This window comes from Macrobrachium nipponense, chromosome 41, assembly GCF_015104395.2.
Source record: "Macrobrachium nipponense isolate FS-2020 chromosome 41, ASM1510439v2, whole genome shotgun sequence".
In the NCBI taxonomy this organism is placed as follows: Eukaryota; Metazoa; Arthropoda; class Malacostraca; order Decapoda; family Palaemonidae; genus Macrobrachium; species Macrobrachium nipponense.
The window spans coordinates 49,500,102-49,524,409 of record NC_061102.1 but is presented as its reverse complement, the minus strand read 5'-3'; the positions used below and the strand labels follow the sequence as shown (position 1 = coordinate 49,524,409).

Here is a 24,308-nt window from a genome sequence, read left to right as displayed (position 1 = left end):
CAGGTACTTCCGAGATTCGCGATGTATCGGAATGTGAAAATAAGCGTCTTGCATGTCCAGAGAGACCATCCAATCCCCCTGTCTGATGGACTCCAGAACCGACCGAGTGGTCTCCATATGAAATTTTGTTTTCTGGACATGCAAGTTCAGGGCGCTCACATCCAAAACCGGCCTCCAGCCCCCTGATGACTTGGGAACTACAAAAAGGCGATTGTAAAAGCCTGGAGGAAAATCCCCTTCTATCTGTTCTAACGCTTCTTTGAGAAACAAGCGCTTCCACTTCTGCGGCTAGCGCCAGAAATTTGTCTGAGCCCTGAGAGTATGCCTGGAATGGAATTGGCACAGGTGAGAGCGAGGGAGGTGAAACGAGAGGAATACGATAGCCGAACTTGAGTACTTGCACTACCCAGGCTTCTGCTCCTCTGTTTTCCCATTCCTCCCAAACAGAGCCAGCCTGGCTCCCACTGGTTGGCATGAAGAACCGAGCTTTCATTTGGAAGGTTTGTTAACCTTGGCCGAGGCCTTAGACTGAGGTCGCAAATTCGACTTCGGCCGAAAGAAGCGCTTGGGTTTTCTCCCTCGAAAAGGCACTTGGGCCAGAGGAGAAACCGAAGGAACAGTCTCCACAGGAGCTTTAGGTCTCTTAGTAGACTGTGCCAGTAAATCCGAGGTAGATTTCTTATCTAGCGCAGACGAAATTGACAACACTACATCGTCTGGAAAGAGGTTATCTTTCACAAACGGAGCAAACAAGAGAGCAGACTTCTGTTGGGAAGTAACCCTTTTAGAAGCAAAGGAGCACCAAAGTTGCCTTTTCTTAAGGGTACCAAAGGCGATGAGCGAAGCTAACTCATCACATCCATCCCTAATGGATTTGTCCGCACAGGACAGAACACCAATCCAATCCTCCGCTAACTCCTGAGAAAGAGAAGGACAGTCTTCGATCTTGGCCGCTAAAGCGCCAATAGTCCAATCAAGGAAGCTAAAGACTTCCAAAAGTTTAAATTGATTCTTTACAACGTGGTCCAACTCAGGCGCTGTAAAGAAAACTTTCGCTGCGGCGAAAGCAGATCTTCTAGAGGAGTCGATTAAACTGGAGAAGTCTCCCTGGGAGGAGGCAGAAACTCCCAGAGAAGGAGCTCCCCAGTTACATAAAACCTATACCTCTTACGAAGCAAACTTAGAGGGAGGGTAAGCAAAAAGAGCCTTCCTAAGTCTCTTTTCATAGACATCCATTTCTCAGTCTCTTTCAACGAATGTCTAACCGCTTTAGATAGAACAAGTTTTGGGAGGAGAGGGTCTGAAGTTTTCCTCCTCATCAAAAAAGTCGAAGTTGGGGAGCGCGGAGCCGCTTTCTCAAAATAATCTGGATAAGATATCAGAAGAAATCTAAGGAGACGTGAATAACACGAGAGGTGATGTGAATCCTCCTCCTCTACTTCTTCTTCATTCTCCGATACCGCCGAAGAAGTAGACGGAACTACAACCGGATCTGAAGGTTTCGAACCACCCTTGGACTCATTCATCCAGTTGGTTAACATCTCTTAACTGCTTGCGCAAAGGCGCCAGAGACGAATCAAAAACAGTTAACGTAGGCTTGGAAGAGCCTAAATGTTCAGCAGGAGGCGGAAAAAACTACTTGCGCCTCGCTCGGAGCCGCCGAAATTCGAGGCGAAACAGGCGCATCAGGCGTAACAGACGAAAAAAGCGCCTAAAGAAACACCCTTAGAACTGCTAGCTACAGCGCTAAAACCACAATCTCTACTAGTAGATGGAGCCGAAAAAGGCACAGATTGAGGCGACGAACGAGCCGCTAACGGCCGCGGCGCAACCCTACTCTCAGGCTCCTTATACCGCTTGACTGGAGGAGGCGAAGAATCGGCGCCTGAACGCCTCTTTAAGGGACGCAAAACGGGCGAATCTCGCCAAGAGCGCCGCGCGACCGGAGACGAATCGCTTGAATCATTCGAAAGGCGTCTGACCGCAACACCTTTCCAACGCTTAACCGAGCCCTGTTGAGGCGCAACAGGCTCAACAAGAGAGGCGCCTGTCTGTGGGCAAATCCCGATCGACTCCCTTGGACTTCCAGTATGTCTTCTCCCCGGTGCGGGGGAGCTGGACAGTGACCTTTGTCTAGGAGACGTGTCAGGACAGACAGACGCACCCTCAACTACACTCTTACCTGAAGCCGCTTTCTCCAAAAACGTCTTAACTGAATTACCAAGTTGCAAAACCGTATTCGCTAGTACCGAAAATTTCTGATCTAACCTCGATTCCAGACTGGCAATGGTGTCGGAAGAAACTACACGGGAAGCCGGAGAAGTGGGATTAGTAGGAGGAATAGGAGGTGTAGTTAAAGGAGACATAACAATTTGAGGAGAAACAGAAGGAACAGATGCATCGCAAGACGAAGCAGAGCTAAGTCTACTTTCCCTAAGCGCTGCTTTTCTAATTCTGTCTTTAGCTAATTTCTCCGAGTATGAACTAAAAAATGACAATTTGTCCAAAATTGCATTTTTCCTAACTATACAAACCTGAGGTCCTTTTACAATAGGAATAGGAAGGTACTAGCGGCAGCTGGATAGGTCGTAAGCTTTCGAACAAGGGGTTCGGTAGTTAACTGCTTGTCCGACAGGCGCGCGCGCGCGACTGGGAGGTAAACAAATCACTTTTGCTTTGGCCCAAGCAAAAACTGCAGAGTGAGGGGTGGCATGAGGTGGGGCTATGTGTAAAAGGACCTCAGGTTTGTATAGTTAGGAAAAATGCAATTTTGGACAAATTGTCATTTGTTCCGACACGGCATACAAACCTTCGGTCCTTTTACAATAGGAAGACTCACTTCTTGGTGGGTGGAATCTGAGTCTTTTGTGAACAGACTGGTGTTCGCCCAACCTTGGAAGCCTCCCTGGTCGTAAGAGCGAGGGAGGGATCCAAGCCTCTGTCCGATTGATCGGGGTGTGCACCGCAGGATCAATGGTCAGACCTCTGGGACCAGAGTACTAAGAGAGAGGCATGCGTATCTCTTCGTACCAGCAATGCAAGAACTTGTTCCTGTACAGGAGCAAATATAAAGTCATGGGTTTGACTCTTGTAGGCATCCACTTCCCCCCCTTGTAGAAGGAAGTGTGGTGGATTCTGCTCCTATCCCTAGTGAAAGGGATAGGATGGGGCTCTGTCATATAGCTCACCTGCATCTCGTCCTCATCCAGCGTAGTGACGACCATGGCCCTCTGCCCACAGGTAGAGGGGAAGGAAAAGATGGGAAGAGAGAGCCAGTCACTCACTCACTCACACATCCATCCACACAGTCACACCAGGACTCGATGCTGTTCAGCCTGCGAGGGTCTGGGTTAGCTACACAACTTGTTGAGCAGCCACCACGGGTCCCAAGGAAAACGTATCCAAGGACCTGTGGGCAATATCCCGAAGGTAGAAGGACGTAAAGGTAGTCTGGTTAGACCAGACCCCTGCCTTCAGGACCTGCGCCACGGAGAAGTTCTTGCGAAACGCCAACGAGGGGCCAATACTTCTGACTTCGTGAGCTCTCGGACGGGACGTACGGATGTCGTCACTACCATCAGCCTCATACGCCCTCCTGATGACCTCACGCAGCCAGAATGAAAGAGTGTTCTTGGATACTTCTTTCTTGGTGACCCCGGTGCTAACGAAGAGGCGTCGACACTCAGGCCTGAGGTGTCGAGTTCTCTTCAGATAGCGCCGTAGCGCCCTCACAGGACAAAGCAGCATCTCATCCGCATCATTATCGGTGAAGTCCAATAGGGAGGGAATCGTGAATGACTCGAACCTGTCATCAGGGACTGACGGTTTCTGAGTCTTCGCAACGAAGTTCGGGACGAAATCGAGCGTCACGGATCCCCATCCCCTGGAGTGTCGTACATCATAGGAAAGACCATGAAGTTCCCCTACTCTCTTCGCCGATGCCAGGGCCAGCAAGAAGAGGGTCTTGAGGGTCAGATCCCTGTCTGACGACTCTCGGAGTGGCTCGAACGGTGTTCGAGTCAGACTCCTAAGGACGAGAGTCACGTCCCACGCAGGGGGCCTGAGTTCCCTGGGTGGGCAAGACCTTTCGAAGCTCCTCATAAGCAAGGAGATCTCGAACGAGTTCGAGATGTCCAACCCCCTCAGTTTCAGGACGAGCGCCAAGGCGGCTCTGTATCCTTTAACTGTGGGGACTGAGAGGAGCTCTCTCGGCGAAGAAAAACGAGGAAATCCGCTACCTGCTGAAGAGTGGCTCTGAGAGGAGATAGACCCCGTCTACGACACAACCACAGAAGACGGCCCACTTCCCCTGGTACACAGCTGCAGAGGACTGACGGACGTTTCCAGCCATCTCTGTTGCTGCGCTACGAGAAAAGCCTCTCGTTCGCAAGAGATGGTGGATAACAGCCAGCCGTGAAGACGTAGGGACTGGACTGCTCAGTGGTACCGCTCGACGTGTGGCTGGGCGAGAAGGTTGTGCCAAGGGGGAATCTCTCTCGGTTCTCCTGCGAGAAGAGCCAGCAGGTCCGGATACCAAATGGCCTGTGGCCATTTGGGAGCCACCAGGATCATCCTGAGATTCGGGGTGACCAGCGCTCGACTGATCACCTTGCGAATCAGGCTGAACGGGGGAAAGGCATAGGCGAAGAGGTTGTCCCACGGGTGTTGAAGAGCGTCCTCTGCAGCTGCCCATGGGTCCGGCACGGCAGAGAAGAACACCTGGAGCTTCCTGTTGTGCCGGGTGGCGAACAGATCCACGACTGGTCGCCCCCACAGGTCGAAGAGCCTTTCCGCCACGTCCTGGTGTAGAGACCATTCGGTCCCTATCACCTGATCCCGACGGCTGAGCGTGTCTGCTACTACATTCCTCTTCCCTGGAATGTAGCGTGCCGACAGCTCTATTGAGTGTGCCTGAGCCCACTCGTGCACCTGCCGAGTCAACTGGTACAACGGGAGAGACCACTAGGCCCCACCCCCCTGTTTGTTGACGTAAGCCACCACCGTGGTGTTGTCGCACATCAACACCACTGAGTGTCCCATCAAGCGGTCCTGAAACTCTTGGAGAGCGAGGAACGCTGCCTTGAGTTCCAGAACATTGATGTGAAGGTGCTTGTCGTTCTCGTCCCACACTCCTGAAGTCAGCAACTCCTCCAGGTGTGCGCCCCATCCCTCGGTCGATGCGTCTGAGAACAGCTGCATGTCCGGGGGGGGAGTGCGCAGTGGCACTCCTCTTAAGAGGTTCCTGTCGTCGAGCCACCAGGCTAGGTCCTGCCTCACCTCCTGTGTCAGTGACACTGGAAAGCTTGGGGGATCCGTCGCCTGTGACCAACTCTCCTTTAGTCTCCACTGAAGAGACCGCAGGTGAAGACGCCCGTGATGGGACTAACTTCTCGAGTGACGACAGGTGTCCGATCACGACTTGCCATCGCTGAGCTACCTGTTCCTGCCGAGACAGGAACTGGTTGGCTGCCTCCCTGAATCTGCTGATCCGCGAGTCTGCGGGGAAGACTCGCCCTGCTACCGTGTCGATCAGCATACCCAGGTACTTCATCCTCTGCTTGGGCTCGAGATCGGACTTTTCGAAGTTCACAACGATCCCCAGATCGCGACAGAACTCGAGCAGTCGATCCCTGTCCTGTAGCAACTGCGAGCGGGAGCTCGCCAGGACTAACCAATCGTCGAGATACCTCATCAGACGTATCCCGTGCGAATGGGCCCAAGCAGACACCAGAGTGAACACTCGCGTGAACACCTGTGGGGCGGTTGAGAGACCGAAGCACAGTGCCCTGAACTGGTACACCGTCCCGTCGAGGATGAAGCGGAGGTACTTTCTGGAGGACTGATGAATGGGTATTTGGAAATACGCATCCTTCAAGTCCACTGAAAGCATGAAATCGTTCTCCCTGATGGAGTCTGGCGAACAAACCGGTTCAGGGGAGAGAGATCTATCACCGGGCGCCAGCCTCCCGTAGACTTTTCCACCAGGAAGAGTCGACTGTAAAAGCCCGGTGACTGATCCGTGACGATCTCTACAGCTCTCTTGCTCAGCATGGTCTTGATCTCCTGTCTGAGTGCTACGTCCTTCGATGACCCTGGAACGTACGACTGCTGTTGGACCGGGTTGGAGGTGAGGGGTGGCCGAGATTCGAAGGGTAATAGATATCCCTCCCGAAGGACATCTACAATCCAGGTCTCGGCGCCGTAGCGCTGCCAAGTTGCCCAATGGCTGGCCAGGCACACTTCCATTCCGGCAGCAGGTGAGGGGGAACGCCGTCCCTAGCGTTTCCCCCCTTTCTTCGACTTCTTCCCAGAGCCTCCACGGGATGAGGAGGGCTGGGAGGAGGGCTGGTTACGGCTCCCCTTGCTAGAAGTCGAAGAAGACAGAGTCATTCCTCGGGGCTTCGACGCAGCAACCGTCTTAGCAGCCGAGGAAGCGCTAGCCGAGCTCTTAGACTTGGCCGCAGTCCGAGGCTGCCCAGAAGCCTTCGAGACTGCCTGGTGAACCAGACGGTCACTGTCATCAGTGCGCCGTCTGTCCACCGCAGCGTCCACCATCTCTCCTGGGAAGAGAGACGTGGAACTCCGTAGAGGTCCGTTTCGAAGCCCCAACGCCGCCTCACGCCCGGCCGCCCTGGAAACCCGAGTAAGGACAGCGTCCCTTCGTCGGAGAACCAGGTTGGCCCACAGGTTCACCGTCTGGTGGGCAAGGAAGGAGATGGCTCTTCCCCCAGACTGGCAAAGTCTCCTGAAGGCCGAGTCCTCTTCGGGAGAAATCCCCCCGGAGTTGGCTGCGACCTTAGATACTGTGAGGGACCACAGATCTAGCCAGGAGACGGCCTGGAAAGCTGCCATGGCGGTAGATTCCAGGCCTAGTGCCTCTTGCTGCGAGAACCACAGGTTCTCGGACAGGAGCTGTTGCAGAGACACACCCGGAGTCAGCCTAGCTAACTCCGGGTTGACCTGTTTGGGCGGCATCGGGTCTTCAGATGGCACGTAAAACCGCCGCTGTCGTAGCAGAGGAGGTGGAAGCAGCTTGTTCGACCTGCCAGACTTGAGCGAACCGTCTTGCCCGGAGACAAGCGATTCAACCTGGTCCAGCACTGAGTCCGCAAGCTGTGAACGCGGCAAACCCACCGTCGGTCTGGGTTCCCTCTTCGGGCCCCAGAACGACTCGAGCCGGGACGTGGGCTCGGATGGTGGGAGCGGCGATCCTTCCCCGAGGTCGTTGTGCTGACGAATCAGCGCAATAACCTCGGCAAAGTTCCTCTGGATCTCGGGCGTGATAGCATCCTGTGGAGTCGGACCGTCCAGTCCCTCAAACAGGAGCATCTCCCGAGACCCTCCTCCCTCAAGGAGAGGAGCAGCGACAGCCCCCTCTCGGTCTCCTCCAACCACCTGTGCGTACGACCTGGCTGGTCCGAGAACCGAGCCTGGTACGTACGACGGACGTGGCGGGATCCTGAGGGGCGCACCCCTCACGATCACTCCTCAATACCTCGCGCCCCTCCCGGTGTAACCCGAGGAGGTTGAAGGTATGGGAGAGGCAGACCTGACGCTCCTCCTCGCTCGCTGGAAGAACCATTGGGCTTGGAGGACTGCAGGCGAGTCGCCAACCCGCGGTGGTGATCGAGCTGCAGACCGAGTCGAGCCGTCTCGCTGTGGAGAACGGCTGGACCGAGAACAGCGGCCCCGGTCTCGTGTGTCAGAGGAGCTGGTGCTGGTCGCCGTACCCGATCGCTCTCTGCGAGAGCGACGGTCAGGCGACCGGCGAGCTCCACTGTCATGTGAGATCGGTGCGTATCCTCACGGTGCGTCAGTTCGCTGGCATCAGCCGTGGCTGGTGCCGGCGAACGGGGGGACCTCTTCCCAGCCTCAGCCCGTGGCCGGTCATGGACCGTCACGTCCGCCCGGGTAGCCAGCTGTCCGCCGTGAGAGCGAGAGCTGTCTGGTGAGAGCCGCGTGAGCGGCTGTCACCAGTCTTCCGCTCCGTGCCGTGAACCAGACGCTGAGCGGACTCAGAGGTCTGGTTCCTGGCTGCACGGTCACTGTTAGGCGACCGTACACTCGGTACCTCTCGCGAACGAGCGGCCGAGCCGGATCCTGCTGCTGTGGCCGAACCACTGACAGCAGGCGAGGAAGTGCCGGTGTTAGCCGGCACCCCTCTGGTCCCCGTAGTCTTCTTCCTTGCGGGAGAAGAGACGGGTCCTGCTCCCGAAGGAGCAGGGCGACCAGCGGAAGAACCCCCCGTCTCACCGGAGCGAGACGGGCCCTTAGAAGTTCCCGAAGGAGACTTCTTAGGGGGGGGGGAGGCAACCTTCTTCTTCTTAGGCGGTGGGGCCTTAGAAGAAGAAGGGGAAGAGGCGGCAGACGACGACGACGACGAAGAAGACGATGAAGACGACGACGACACCTTCCTCCTCTTCTTCTTCTTCTTCGTCAACCTCCTCAGGACCGACGTCAGGTCTGTCATCCAGGACGGAGCCGGGGCTGCTGTTGCCGAAGCAACAGGGCCCGGACGTACCTGTCCGAACAGACCAGCATCGGGAGCAGCGGCGCCAGGAACAGGAACAACATCAGCAGGTGCGAGCATCACAGGAACGGCAGTCGAGACGGCAGGAGCAGGAACAGGAACAGCAGCGGTGGTCACGGCAGGTACGGCAGGCTGTGTGGGCGGTCCAGGTGGTCGAACCAAGCGGCACAGACGTCCTCGGTACCGAGTGAGGTCCATGGGCGAGCTCTTCGGGCACATGAAGTCCGGTCGCGGCAGCACGGCAAACCCAGGTGGCGGCATCCACACTCCCCCGAGTTACGGCGACTGGCCCCTGCACCGATGTTGTGGGTGTCACAGAGACCGCGTGCTGGGTGTACACCAGGTGAGGAGGTGACGCGTAGCCGGGTGTTGTAAGGGTCGTGGTGGTGGTTGTGACCGTTGCATGAGTGACCGCCACGGAGCCAGCGAGATGATAGAGCAGCCCCTGGACACTCGGCACGCCCTGCAGCCCCAACGATGCCCACACCTGTCCGAGGTCATCCTTCACGGCAACCGCACTGAGGAGGCAAAAGTCGGGTGATTAGAAGGATCCTCTACCCGCTCGCGTCGAAGACGAGCGGATAGAGGACCCAGAGTACAACTCTACGTCAGGGTATCTAGCGCCCTCCTCCACACTCGACACGTCAGGAGAGGAGAAGGACCTAGACACCCCCCCCGAAGGGGAAGGCGCGAGACGAGGAAGTTGAGCGGGCGGCAGGAAAGAAGACGAAGTGTCCGTCACAAAGGAGTCGCGGGAGAGCTTTCCGACGACTCCTTTGCAGGCCTTCGCTTCTTCCTGCCCTCATACAAAGTCCACCTGCGCCTCCGACCAGTCATTACATACATCACAGGGCTCGGCCCGGGTGCATTCGCGCCCCCGACACGAGCACACAAAATATGAGGGTCAATCTCTGGGAACGATCTAAACTTCCCACATTTACGCCCTTCGATACCGGGCAAAGTCTCCTTGGGGTAGCGAGGCGAGGAAGGATTCCATCAATAATTCAATTGAAGGCAGTAATTATTATGCAAAGAGAGAATGATTGTACTTACAATACTCTTTCATACACAATTACAACCAAATACTCAGAAAGCAAACGACGAGCAGCGGGCAGAGAGCGTCGAACACACACGTCCATCCACTGTGAGGCCGAAAGCAAAAGTGATTTGTTTACCTCCCAGTCGCGCGCGCGCGCCTGTCGGACAAGCAGTTAACTACCGAACCCCTTGTTCGAAAGCTTACGACCTATCCAGCTGCCGCTAGTACCTTCCTATTCCTATTGTAAAAGGACCGAAGGTTTGTATGCCGTGTCGGAACAAACTTCCATTGAGAATCAGTCCAATCACTACACTCGTTACATGTTCGATCTGCTGAACAAACCTGTCCCCTACACTTAACACATTTAGTGTGAGAATCATACTCTAACTTGGATAATCTAGTTTTACATCCTGAGATGCAAAACCTAACTCCCGACGGACTAGAATCCGACATGGCAACGCCTAAATAAAAAGCAAAATAACAACAACGCCAAAAAAGAGTACTTCACCAATTCCGAAGATCAAATCCACAAGAAAAAAAAGCGAAGCAAAGTCATCCAACCGCACCGACCACCGATGTTCACCGGACGCCGGCAGGAAAAGAATTGGATTCACCTGGGCAGTTGTACCTGGTTCTCCCGCGAGTGGAGGGAGATGACGTCATCACCACCAGTGTTGGCGACGCCGACGCGCTAAATTTGAATTTAGTATCCTGCCGCTCGTGGAAATCACGGCTCTATAATTGTTCGGTAAGACACTACAATAAAAATGTTCTTTTTAAAACCTTAAAACTGATATGTGAGCACTTCTGATCACTGCACCATTAGATGGACATATCTGTCAATCAGTATATTCTTAATAGCACCATTGGTCTGGCTGAAATCAATAGCCACCTGGGATTGCATTATTGAAGTTTCTCATACACTTAATATTTCAGATATATATTAGATTCTGACCCCAAGAAGTTAAATGAAATGTTGATAGCAATTTAATAAGGTATGGATTACATATATATCAGTTTAATAAGAGTTATTTTATTTTCATTTTTATTTTCTGTATTGGTGAAATGTGGTCGATGTTCAATGTATGGGAAACGTGTTTGATTGTAGAAAATGTGTTGATGTATTAAGTTCTGTTGTGATGTCATAGAAGACAAGATGGTGGTGGTGTGTGGTGGAAAGGTAAACAATAACAAAGCATGCAGAAGAGGACACGCTGATCTGGTGTTTGGTATGGTAGTACAGAGCTCTCTGTCTTGTAGGAGTTTGTGGGTTGTAAGTCACGTTATAGTGTTGTTGTTCAAAGTCTTAAGCTGGAATATACTGGGACCAAAGAATGTTAACAGGTGGGTAGAATGCACATTTGTGTCAAAAAGGAAAGATTAGGCTAGGAAAATACTGAAATTGGTAGCAGTAGTGTGGTTGATTAAAGATGGCCGGATCTGATAGGGAACAAAGGGAGATGAGATGGAGAAGGGATTGCCTGAGATTTAGTGGAATATAAGACGAGTTCAAAGGATGGAGAGGACAAGTCGAAGATTGGCTAGTGGTGTGTGGAGAAGTAAAATATCCGGGGATAGAGATAAGAATTAGCTTAAAAGGGAAAGCCCTAAAAGTAGTGGAAGGAATAGATAGATGAACTAAGAATACAGAGGGTTCAAAGATAATCCTATCCAAACTAGATGAAATTTATCTAAAAGACAGCAAAATGAAAAACTATTTTACAATAAGAGGAGAACCTTGTGAAAAGATGAGACTTTTAAAATATGTACAAAAAGGCAGAATCAGATTGTAACAGAGCAATGGGGAAAAGCATGCTTGAAGGAGAAGCTAGGGTTTTCATGTATTGGAACAAGCAAATCTCACAGAAAATAAAAAACAAATGGTATTAGCAGCTTGTGGTCAAGGAAAGTTAGAATATAAAACAGTCACAAATAATAAAAATGACAATTTGTCCAAAATTGCATTTTTCCTAACTATACAAACCTGAGGTCGAAGGTACTAGCGGCAGCTGAATAGGTCGTAAGCTTTCGAACAAGGGGTTCGGTAGTTAACTGCTTGTCCGACAGGCGCGCGCTGCGCGACTGGGAGGTAGACAAATCACTTTTGCTTTTGGCCCAAGCAAAAAACTGCAGAGTGAGGGGTGGCATGAGGTGGGGCTATGTGTAAAAGGACCTCAGGTTTGTATAGTTAGGAAAAATGCAATTTTGGACAAATTGTCATTTGTTCCGACACGGCATACAAACCTTCGGTCCTTTTACAATAGGAAGACTCACTTCTTGGTGGGAGGAATCTGAGTCTTTTGTGAACAGACTGGTGTTCGCCCAACCTTGGAAGTCTCCCTGGTCGTAAGAGCGAGGGAGGGATCCAAGCCTCTGTCCGATTGATCGGGGTGTGCACCGCAGGATCAATGGTCAGACCTCTGGACCGAGTACTAAGAGAGAGGCAAGCGTATCTCTTCGTACCAGCAATGTAAGAACTTGTTCCTGTACAGGAGCAAATATAAAGTCATGGGTTTGACTCTTGTAGGCATCCACTTCCCCCCCCCTTGTAGGAGGAAGTGGTGGATATTCTGCTCCTATCCCTAGTGAAAGGGATAGGATGGGGCTCTGTCATATAGCTCTCACCTGCATCTCGTCCTCATCCAGCGTAGTGACGACCGTGGCCCTCTGCCCACAGGTAAAGGAGGAGGAAAAGATGGGAAGAGGGAGCCAGTCACTCACTCACTCACACATCCATCCACACAGTCACACCAGGACTCGATGCTGTTTCAGCCTGCGAGGGTCTGGGTTAGCTACACAACTTGTTGAGCAGCCACCACGGGTCCCAAGGAAAAGGTATCCAAGGACCTGTGGGCAATATCCCGAAGGTAGAAGGACGTAAAGGTGGTCTGGTTAGACCAGACCCCTGCCTTCAGAACCTGCGCCACGGAGAAGTTCTTACGAAACGCCAACGAGGGGCCAATACTTCTGACTTCGTGAGCTCTCGGACGGGACGTACGGATGTCGTCACTACCATCAGCCTCATACGCCCTCCTGATGACCTCACGCAGCCAGAATGAAAGAGTGTTCTTGGATACTTCTTTCTTGGTTACCCCGGTGCTACGAGAGGCGTCGACACTCAGGCCTGAGGTGTCGAGTTTTCTTCAGATAGCGCCGTAGCGCCCTCACAGGACAAAGCAGCATCTCATCCGCATCATTATCGGTGAAGTCCATTAGGGAGGGAATCGTGAAGGACTCGAACCTGTCGTCAGGGATCAACGGTTTCTGAGTCTTCGCAACGAAGTTCGGGACGAAATCGAGCGTCACATGAAGTTCCCCTACTCTCTTCGCCGATGCCAGGGCCAGCAAGAAGAGGGTCTTGAGGGTCAGATCCCTGTCTGACAACTCTCGGAGTGGCTCGAACGGCGTTCGAGTCAAACTCCTAAGGACGAGAGTCACATCCCACGCAGGGGGCCTGAGTTCCCTGGGTGGGCAAGACCTTTCGAAGCTCCTCATAAGCAAGGAGATCTCGAACAAGTTCGAGATGTCCAATCCCCTCAGTTTCAGGACGAGAGCCAGGGCGGCTCTGTATCCTTTGACTGTGGGGACTGAGAGGAGCTTCTCTCGGCGAAGAAACACGAGGAAATCCGCTACCTGCTGAAGAGTGGCTCTGAGAGGAGATAGACCCCGTCTACGACACCAACCACAGAAGACGGCCCACTTCCCCTGGTACACAGCTGCAGAGGACTGACGGACGTTTCCAGCCATCTCTGTTGCTGCGCTACGAGAAAAGCCTCTCGTTCGCAAGAGATGGTGGATAACAGCCAGCCGTGAAGTCGTAGGGACTGGACTGCTCGGTGGTACCGCTCGACGTGTGGCTGGGCGAGAAGGTTGTGCCAAGGGGGAATCTCTCTCGGTTCTCCTGCGAGAAGAGCCAGCAGGTCCGGATACCAAATGGCCTGTGGCCATTTGGGAGCCACCAGGATCATCCTGAGATTCGGGGTGACCAGTGCTCGACTGATCACCTTGCGAATCAGGCTGAACGGGGGAAAGGCATAGACGAAGAGGTTGTCCCACGGGTGTTGGAGAGCGTCCTCTGCAGCGGCCCATGGGTCCGGCACGGCTGAGAAGAAAACCTGAAGCTTTCTGTTGTGCCGGGTGGCGAACAGATCCACGACTGGTCGCCCCCACAGGTCGAAGAGCCTTTCCGCCACGTCCTGGTGTAGAGACCATTCGGTCCCTATCCACCTGATTCCCGACGGCTGAGCGTGTCTGCTACTACATTCCTCTTCCCTGGAATGTAGCGTGCCGACAGCTCTATTGAGTGTGCCTCGGCCCACTCGTGCACCTGCCGAGTCAACTGGTACAACGGGAGAGACACTAGGACCCCCTGTTTGTTGACGTAGGCCACTACCATGGTGTTGTCGCACATCAACACCACTGAGTGTCCCATCAAGCGGTCCTGGAACTCTTGGAGCGCGAGAAACGCCGCCTTGAGTTCCAGTACATTGATGTGAAGGTGCTTGTCGTTCTCGTCCCACACTCCTGAAGTCAGCAACTCCTCCAGGTGTGCGCCCCATCCCTCGGTCGATGCATGTCCGGGGGGGGAGTGCGCAGAGGCACTCCTCTTAAGAGGTTCCTGTCGTCCAGCCACCAGGCTAGGTCCTGCCTCAACCCTGCCTGTGTCAGTGAACACTGGAAAGCTTGGGGATCCTAGTCCGTGTGACCAACTCTCTCCTTTAGTCTCCACTGAAGAGACCGCAGGTGAAGACGCCCGTGAGGGACTAGCTTCTCGAGTGACGACAGGTGTCCGATCACGACTTGCCATCGCTGAGCTACCTGTTCCTGCCGAGACAGGAACTGGTTGGCTGCCTCCCTGAATCTGCTGATCCGCGAGTCTGCGGGGAAGACTCGCCCTGCTACCGTGTCGATCAGCATACCCAGGTACTTCATCCTCTGCTTGGGCTCGAGATCGGACTTTTCGAAGTTCACAACGATCCCCAGATCGCGACAGAACTCGAGCAGTCGATCCCTGTCCTGTAGCAACTGCGAGCGGGAGCTCGCCAGGACTAACCAATCGTCGAGATACCTCATCAGACGTATCCCGTGCGAATGGGCCCAGGCAGACACCAGAGTGAACACTCGCGTGAACACCTGTGGGGCGGTTGAGAGACCGAAGCAAAGTGCCCTGAACTGGTACACCGTCCCGTCGAGGATGAAGCGGAGGTACTTTCTGGAGGACTGATGAATGGGTATTTGGAAATACGCATCCTTCAAGTCCACTGAAAGCATGAAATCGTTCTCCCTGATGGAGTCGAGCACGGAACGTGCCGTCTCCATCGTGAACCGGGTCTGGCGAACAAACCGATTCAGAGGAGAGAGATCTATCACCGGGCGCCAGCCTCCCGTAGACTTTTCCACCAGGAAGAGTCGACTGTAAAAGCCCGGTGACTGATCCGTGACGATTTCTACAGCTCTCTTGCTCAGCATGGTCTTGATCTCCTGTCTCAATGCTACGTCCTTCGATGACCCTGGAACGTACGACTGCTGTTGGACCGGGTTGGATGTGAGGGGTGGCCGAGATTCGAAGGGTAATAGATATCCCTCCCGAAGGACATCTACAATCCAGGTCTCGGCGCCGTAGCGCTGCCAAGTTGCCCAATGGCTGGCCAGGCACCCCCCCACTTCCGGCAGCAGGTGAGGGGGAACGCCGTCCCTAGCGTTTCCCCCCTTTCTTCGACTTCTTCCCAGAGCCTCCTCGGGAGAAGGAGGGCTGGGAGGAGGGCTGGTTACGGCTCCCCTTTGTAGAAGTCGAAGAAGACAGAGTCTTTCCCCGGGACTTCGACGCGACTACCGTCTTAGCCACCGTGGAAGCGCTAGCCGAGCTTTTTGGCTTGGCCGCAGTCCGAGGCTGCCCAGAAGCCTTCGAGACTGCCTGGTGAACCAGACGGTCACTGTCGTCAGTGCGCCGTCTGTCCACCGCAGCGTCCACCATCTCTCCTGGGAAGAGAGACGTGGAACTCCGTAAAGGTCCGTTGCGGAGTCCCAATGCCGCTTCACGCCCAGCCGCCCTGGAAACTCGAGTAAGGACAGCGTCCCTACGTCGGAGAACCAGGTTGGCCCACAGGTTCACCGTCTGGTGGGCAAGGAAGGAGATGGCTCTTCCCCCAGACTGGCAAAGTCTCCTAAAGGCCGAGTCATCTTCGGGAGAAATTCCCCCGGAGTTGGCTGCGACCTTAGATACTGTGAGGGACCACAGATCTAACCAGGAGACGGCCTGGAAAGCTGCCATGGCAGTGGATTCCAGGCCGAGTGCCTCTTGCTGCGAGAACCATAGGTTCTCGGACAGGAGCTGCTGCAGAGACACACCCGGAGTCAGCCTGGCTAACTCCGGGTTCACCTGTTTGGGCGGCATCGGGTCCTCAGATGGCACGTAAAACCGCCGCTGTCGCAGCAGAGGAGGTGGAAGCAGCTTGCTCGACCTGCCAGACTTTAGAGAACCGTCTTGCCCGGAGACAAGAGATTCTACCTGGTCCAGCACTGAGTCGGCAAGCTCAGAACGCGGCAAACCCACCGTCGGTCTGGGTTCCCTCTTCGGGCCCCAAAACGACTCGAGCCGGGACGTGGGCTCGGATGGTGGGAGCGGCGATCCTTCCGCGAGGTCGTTGTGCTGACGAATCAGCGCAATTACCTCGGCAAAGTTCCTCTGAATCTCAGGAGTGACTGCATCCTGCGGAGTAGGACCATCCAGTCCCTCAAACAGGAGCATCTCCCGAGACCCTCCCCCCTCGAGGGGGGGAACAGCGACAGACCCCTCTCGGTCTCCTCCAGCCACTTGTGCATACGACCTGGCCGGTCCGAGAACCGTGCCTGGTACGTAGGACGTCGTGGTGGGATCCTGAGGGGCGCACCCCTCACGATCACTCCTCAGCACCTCGCCCCTCCCGGTGTAACCCGAGGAGGTTGAAGGTATGGGAGAGGCAGACCTAACGCTCCCTCCTCGCTCGCTGGCAGAACCAGTGGGCTTGGAAGACTGCAGGCGATCGTCAACCCGCGGTGGCGATCGAGCTGCAGGCCTAGTCGAGCCGTCTCGCTGTGGAGAACGGCTGGACCGAGAACAGCGGCCCCGGTCTCGTGTGTCAGAAGAGCTGGTGCTGGTCGCCGTACCCGACCGCTCTCTGTGAGAGTGACGGTCAGGCGATCGGCGAGCTCCACTGTCACGGTGAGACCGGTGCGTATCCTCACGGCGCGTCACGTCGCTGGTACCAGCCGTGGCTGGTGCCGGCGAACGGGGGGACCTCTTCCCAGCCTCAGCCCGTGGCCGGTCGTGGACCGTCACGTCCGCCCGGGTAGCCAGCTGCTCGCCGCGAGAGCGAGAGCTGGTCTGGTGAGAGTCGCGTGAGCGGCTGTCACCAGTCTTCCGCTCCGTGCCGTGAACCTGACGCTGAGCTGGCTCAGAGGTCTGGTTCCTAGCTGCACGGTCGCTGGTAGGCGACCGTACACTCGGTACCTCTCGCGAACGAGAGGCCGAGACGGATCCTGCTGCCGTGGTCGAACCACTAACAGCAGGAGAGGAAGTGCCGGTGTTAGCCGGCACTCCTCTGGTCCCCGTAGTCTTCTTCCTTGCGGAAGAGGAGACGGGTCCTGCCCCCGAAGGAGCAGGGTGACCAGCGGAAGAACCCCCCGTCTCACCGGAGCGAGACGGGCCCTTAGAAGCTCCCGAAGGAGACTTCTTAGGGGGGGGGAGGCGACCTTCTTCTTCTTAGGCGGGGGAGCCTTAGAAGAAGAAGGGGAAGAGTCGGCAGACGACGACGACGACGAAGAAGACGATGAAGACGACGACGACACCTTCCTCCTCTTCTTCTTCTTCTTCGTCAACCTCCTCAGGACCGATGTCAGATCTGTCATCCAGGGCGGAGCCGGGGCTGCTGTTGCCGAAGCAACAGGGCCCGGACGCACCTGTCCGAACAGATCGGCATCGGGAGCAGCGGCGCCACTAACAGGAACAACGTCAGCAGGTGCAGGCACCACAGGAACAGCAGTGGAGACGGCAGGAGCAGGTACAGGAACGGCAGCAGTGGTCGGCAACATCACGTCCGTGGCCAGCGGCTGGACAGGTACGGCAGGTACGGCAGGCTGTACAGGCGGCCCAGGTGGACGGACCAGCGGCACAGACATCCTAGGTACTGGTGGGAGGTCCAGGGGCGAGCTCTTCGGGCACACGAAGTCCGGTCGAGGCAGCACGGCAAACCCAGGCGGCGGCATCACACTCCGTGGTACGGCGACTGGCCCCTGCACCGATGTAGTTGGTGTGACAGAGACCGCGTGCGGGGTGTACACCAGGTGAGGAGGTGAAACATAGCCAGGAGTTGAAAGGGTCGTGGTGGTGGTCGTTACCGTAGCATGCGTGACCGCCACAGAGCCAGCGAGATGGTAGAGCAGCCCCTGGACACTCGGCACGCCCTGCAGACCCAACGATGCCCACACCTGTCCGAGGTCGTCCTTCGCGGCAACCGCACCTGAGGAAGCAAAGGTCGGGTGATTAGCAGGATCCTCTACCCGCTCGTGCGATGAAGAGGAACGGATAGAGGACCCAGAGTACAACTCGACATCGGGGTATCTAGCGGCCTCCTCCACACTCGACAGGTCGGGTGAGGAGAAGGACCTAGAAACCCCCCCCGAAGGGGAAGGCGCCAACCGTGGGAGCTGAGCGGGCGGCAGGAAAGAAGACGAAGTGTCCGTAACCAAAGGAGTCGCGGGAGAGCTTTCCGACGACTCCTTTGCAGGCCTTCGCTTCTTCCTACCTTCGTACAAGCCCCACTGCGCCTCCGACCAATTATTACACACTTCACAGGGCTCGGCTCGGGTGCATTCGCGTCCCCGACACCGAGCACACAAAATATGTGGATCAATTTCAGGGAACGAGCGGAACTTACCGCATTTACGCCCTTCGGTACCCGGGCACAATCTCCGGGGGGTAGCGAGGCGTGGAGATTCCATGATTGATCAATAAACCACAATTGGATGAATAAAGAGGAATGATTGTACTTACAATGATGATTCATACACAAACACAACCATATACTCAAGGAAAGCAAACGACGAGAAGCGGGCAGAGAGCGTCGAACACACACGTCCACTCGCTGTGAGGCCGAAAGCAAAAGTGGTTTGTTTACCTCCCAGTCGCGCGCGCGCGCCTGTCGGACAAGCAGTTAACTACCGAACCCCTTGTTCGAAAGCTTACGACCTATCCAGCTGCCGCTAGTACCTTCCTATTGTAAAAGGACCGAAGGTTTGTATGCCGTGTCGGAACAAAGAACATTTGAAAGATTTGGGGGATAAAGAGGAACAGGAATGGAGGGGGTCAAAAGGCAATGTGAGTTCTGGGAGAGAGAGGGAAAACCAGAGATATCGGGGAAAGTGGAACTGAGGTAGGGGTGGAAAAATACCTATAAACAAAGAAGGGAAAGTAACATTATGTGTAATATGCAAATTGGAATGAGATTGGGCTGGGATTGTCCTCAGAATTTTCCAAATAGGAAGAGAAACAAAACAAGAAAGAAATAAGCAGAACACAGAAACTAGGCCAGAAGAAGAATAAGTTTATGTAGGAGAAGTTAGTAAAATAAAGGAAGAGTCTTGGGAAGTGGTTGACGCAATTTTAGACACAGGATGTAAATCGACAGTTTGCATGGAATTGTGACTAGCACACATCATAAAACTGGATCACCATTAACCAAGTCTGCTTATAACTGTAAAAAAACATATTTGCTATATCTGTCATTCTTCATTAACAGAATAATTCTTGTGCATTCCCATGTACAAACTAATAATAACAATACCTGCACAGCAGCATCCCTTTCTTGTAATTCTTCTTGCCATCGACTCTGTTCTTCTTGCAGTCTCTTTTCTAAATTGGCAGCTGCTCTCTTACACCGTTCCATTTCAGCTTCCTTTGCCTGTAGTTCTTCAAACAACTGCTTTTTAGTTTCAGCCATACTCAAGGCTGAGGATTCCATGCTCGACCGCAGGGAGTCAAGTTCCTTTACATGTTCTTCCTGCAGGAATAATAATGATCCTTCTTGTGACTGAACAAATAAATACAGTGGTGATTAAAAGTGCAATGCCTGTCTAGTAATTCACAAAATCTCTGATAATGAAATACAAGATGAGGCTTCCACTAAGTGGCTTCTACTGAAGTGAATTTTAAGACTACCAATACAGTTAATGATATACTATTGAGTCTCAAACATGCAAAATGTCCCCTGGACACATAGAGCTCAAAATAAGATAATGTCTATTGAGTCATTCCTAAGTCCATATACAGTACTTATTTATGTGGTGGACTGTGTTCAACAGTATGGGATGCTAAGCTACTTTTGACGGAATGAAAAAATTCAAAGATTATTATTTAACATGATAACCTTCTTTGAATTCATGATCTCAATTCAATGACTGTAGCAATGGTGAAAGTAAGAATGATGATTGAAAGAACCGGAGCAGTAAATGAGATTTTAGGCAAACCGTGAACATACACTGAATACATGAAGGTACATATACAAAAGAACAGTAAACAGTACCAAAAAATGAAATTGCAAATATGAAAAGAATATATGATAGGAAAGTAGACATAGCAGGATTTTATGAAGGACTGTTGTGCATGTAGTTTCAGTATATGCACCAAATGAGGAGACCAGAAGAAGCACAACAAAAGTTTTGGGAAAGCTTTCAAAGACAGAAATGAAACTGACCCAGTCAGACAGTATTATAATGGGAGAAAATTTAAGCATACAAGTCAAGCTAACAAGAATTGGCTTTTGTGTACTTTTCCCTTAGTGAGGTATATTTTATTTACGCTTTCACTCACATTCATATCTTCAACATGTTTGCTGTTTTGGCTGGGGAACTTTTCCCTTGATTCTTACATTATCAATTTTATAGTCTTGTGATATTGTACTCATTATTATATTAGTCATTATTTTGTAGTTTACTCCAGTTCTGGTAGTCTTATTGAATCACATGTTGTTAAGTTGGTCTCTCTCTCTCTCAAATAAAGCACAAAACCATGTCTACAGCAGTTTTTACTATGGAGAGGTTATCACTAAAAAAAATTAAAGATTGAAAAGAAAGTGCCCCAAAATGGAGTCTAAAGAATGATGGTCAGAGAGGGCTGTAGTATTCTTTGAAAAAGGTAGTGAAAGTTTTAGGAGTAGAAACATGTTACATGACATATCTTGCATTCCATAAGCCTTAATACTTACACAAGCCATTCTTTAACTAATTGTTAGTAAATATCATCTCCAAACAAGATAAAAAAAATCTATTTTAGTGGTAGCCTCTTATATAAGTTTTCATGAAAAATGGATTGTACAAAAAATTATAATTCTCAAATAATGCAGAGTATTGCAACTACTTCACAGTTTAAATTTTATCATTCCATTATGTCTAAAAACATGAATGGAAATCTAAACAAACCTTGATGATATCCAACTGTTTTATCTTCTCCTGTAAGTGAGACGTGGCAACATCTCTTTCCTGGGTAAGCACAGCAATACGCTCTTTGTTGCCCCGAATGTTATCCATGCAACGTGCTAAAAGTGACTTATGCTTTGCAACATCAGCTGTAATTGAAGGAAAAAAGGCATTAGTAACTTTAAAAATACTTAAATCATATTTTGTCAGCTTTAATGGAATAAAATTTTACAAACATACGCTGTAATAATGTAATAATAAGGAAGATGACTGGGTGGAACATCTTTTTTTGGTGAAAAGGGTCTTCTTGGTATGCTGTAACCAAGTTTTCAAATAATAAAACAAAATGTTTTTATGATATAAGAACATGTTCTTCACAAAAACCCATTAATCATGGGATGCCTTGTTCCTACTGGAACTCATACCTGTTGCATCACTTTCATAAAAGAAATTCACCTCCTCTGTCTAGCTGGCTTCCTACCACCCATAACACCTCTAAGCATTCCATGTTACACTGTGGATTAAATAAATAAAAACAGGGAGGAGGGGAAGAAAAAAGCATTTTTTACTGTTATGCCCTGGAGAAAGGGTTAGCCAACAGGCTCACAGGAAGCCCTAATCAACTTCCTCCAGACTAACAACAAGTCTCAGTTGGGAGGTGTTGACTAATCTCAGGGTGGACTGCACGAGATGTCAGAATATCTGATAGGTCCCTGACTGAAGGTCCAGTGTAGGCTCCCAACCCTTTACTCAAGGTGTTTGTGAGAATATGGGCTTCTGGCATGTTTCAGGTTCTTTATGTCCCTCCACCACCTACTTCGGTCATCACTTCCTCTGTAACAGGGCTAGGAAGTCATCCAGCATGGAAGCAGCTTGAAAATGGAACGATCAAACCCTAAATTTGCTGAAGGGATCCAACTCCTCCAGATATGTCAAAAGGCCTGATGCAATCTGCCATTGCTCTGATGTTGGATTGCTTTCTTTGAAAATGGTCAGAAAGCAGACTTCAACCAGTGAAATCTGTCATCCAAGAGCCACACCTCCTCTAGGGTTTTCATAGTCATACACAGCCATGTTGCTTGTGAGGGAGGGAAAAGATCTAATCTGCCAGACTTAAGTGAAGGCCCAGGCAAGAACAAGTGACCAGCAAGGCTACTACAGGCTCTCTGTTATGGCCAGAGAGTAAAAGGCTAAGACAAGCTAAGCGTCTTGGTAACAACAAGGAGATGACTGATCTGCGAACCCAGGACACTAAAAGGGCGAGAACCCTCATGAAGACTTGAGGCTTTCTTAACAACCCAAGGTTTACAACTACATAGGTATAACTTTCTAGATCATCCACAGTGAAGTGCTTCCTTGAGGTTGGATAGATTGAAATGTGGAAAAACATATCCATGAGGTCCAAGGTTGCCACAAACTTGACCTTCTTGGTGGATCTAATCAGCAAGCCCACTGTCTCCATCTTGAAGGGCATAAGTTCAGGAAATTCTTGAGCCATGCCTTGTTTCACTGGTGTCCAACTCTCTGAGGTTTCTATCATTGCAAATAGCCAACTGTTAAGGCTCCACTGAATGTCTGACTCCATTGCAGATGAGGATAAGATTGCACTCATCTCTTCCTGACTTATCTGGCCAGAAATTTTTAGAAGGCCCTAGCTCCTCTGTTGAGGTAAAGATATCCTAGACTTCTACTGCTGGCAGGATATGCTACCTACACAAGAAGAGAAGGAACATCTCACTGGGAAGGTGCCAATGCCAATGCAGGGTGACCAGTCTCAACCTCTTCTGCTGAAAGAGTTTTAGTCTGAAGAGCCCTCCTCCCTTGAGAAACAGCTGTCAATGACACCAAGCATTCCCAGGGTGAGAGAGTATCTTGTGAAAGATTGCTGCCCTCATGACAAGTTGGTTAGTTTCACCCCCAACTCTCATACCAGGGCCTATGGGAAGAGGATTGGTCTGGTGGTTTTAAGGTCCTAACCTCCAGAGTTGCTGTGAGAGTCAGCTGGACAAGTCCCCTGAAGGCCGAGTTCCTCTTCTTCATCATATTGACTAAGATGGAAGGACAGCCATATGTGGAGAATGGAGGCCCTCCCTAATGAGTGGACCACTATCTTAGCTCTCTCAGTTTCTTATCTGCCAGAAAGGAGCTTGTAACACCGAACACCCACTCCTTTCTATGAAAGAAACCAACATAATGAAAAAGTGATTCAACAAAAAATCAAGAACCTGACTAAACTACAAAACAATGAAAAAACTGCCAGGAAGGAGCTTATAACACTGAGCATCTACTCCTTCCTATGAAAAAAACCGGCATAATGAAAAGTGATTCAACAAAAAACAAAAACAAGTCAAAGGAAGATGTCTCCATCCAAAAGATGTGCCTCTATAAATTTTTCAGTACCCTACAACGTTGCAAACATCAATCCTGAAGATATCGAAGAAATAGACATGTATGGAATATTAAGAAAATATTTAGCAAAGGTCATATGATAATATCTCACTATCAGAAACAATTAAAAGAGTCCCATTCCTGAGGGGAAAAGGTAACTGCCCTCACAGAGGAATGACCGAGATGCTCTGGGTGATCACCTCTGTACCAAGGGTTTTTTTTGCTGGGAGTCATGTTCCTGTAGGTTTGAGGTCTGAATTTTTTCCAGCAGGATGAACATGACAAAATATAAGAAGGCATTGTCCTGGGAGGACATGATCAAGCTGCAAGCCTCATAGGGCAGCCTTTGGCCCCTATGCTTAAGCATTTCAGAACTGAGGCAAAAAACTAGCTTGGGAAGAACCCATCATGAAAAACACTCACCATGCACACCACTTCATCATCCCATTTTGAACCCGGAAGAGAAACAAGACAAAACATTCAGATACAGTCTCTTAAGAGCTCAAGGTGACTTTAAATGAAATTTAACACCAAAATATTCACAATTTCCCAAATATGAAACCGTTAAAAATAAGTGAAAGTTTGTCCAAGCAAAATTCATAAATCACCATTCATAGAAGGTAAAATAAGACAACAGATAGCAGAAAAATGATTTCCCAGTAATCCTTCTAAGAGAAGCAAGCCTCAAAAAAGATAGAAAACTTTACACAGATCCCCACGCTCTAGTCTGGGTAAAGAAATTTATTGTTTAAGACAGCATTAACAAACGAAATACAAAAACGCAATTCATAGATGAAGCCTCTTCTAAAAAAAGAACACTGACTGGATACCAACTCCAATCCTGCTAGAGGAGGAAGATGGCAGTTGGTTGTCAACAAAATACACACCAATAAGGGCAAA

The 24,308-nt window shown here is 51.4% G+C and overlaps 1 protein-coding gene across 15 annotated transcripts in view; it reads right to left on the bottom strand.

The window, feature by feature from the left end:
- The window catches only part of LOC135212752 (early endosome antigen 1-like), a 278,033-nt gene that overhangs the window by 100,839 nt on the left and 152,886 nt on the right, over positions 1 to 24,308 (bottom strand). For all 15 annotated transcript variants that reach the window (XR_010313979.1, XR_010313978.1, XM_064246495.1 and 12 more), the window contains 2 exons: positions 21,024 to 21,169; positions 19,391 to 19,606 (listed from right to left, as the gene is read on the bottom strand). Coding sequence is in view for 13 of the 15 variants with exons in the window: in XM_064246495.1 (XP_064102565.1) it covers positions 19,391 to 19,606; positions 21,024 to 21,169 (362 nt within the window). In the remaining 2 variants the exon portion in view is untranslated. The remainder of the gene's footprint in view (positions 1 to 19,390; positions 19,607 to 21,023; positions 21,170 to 24,308) is intronic.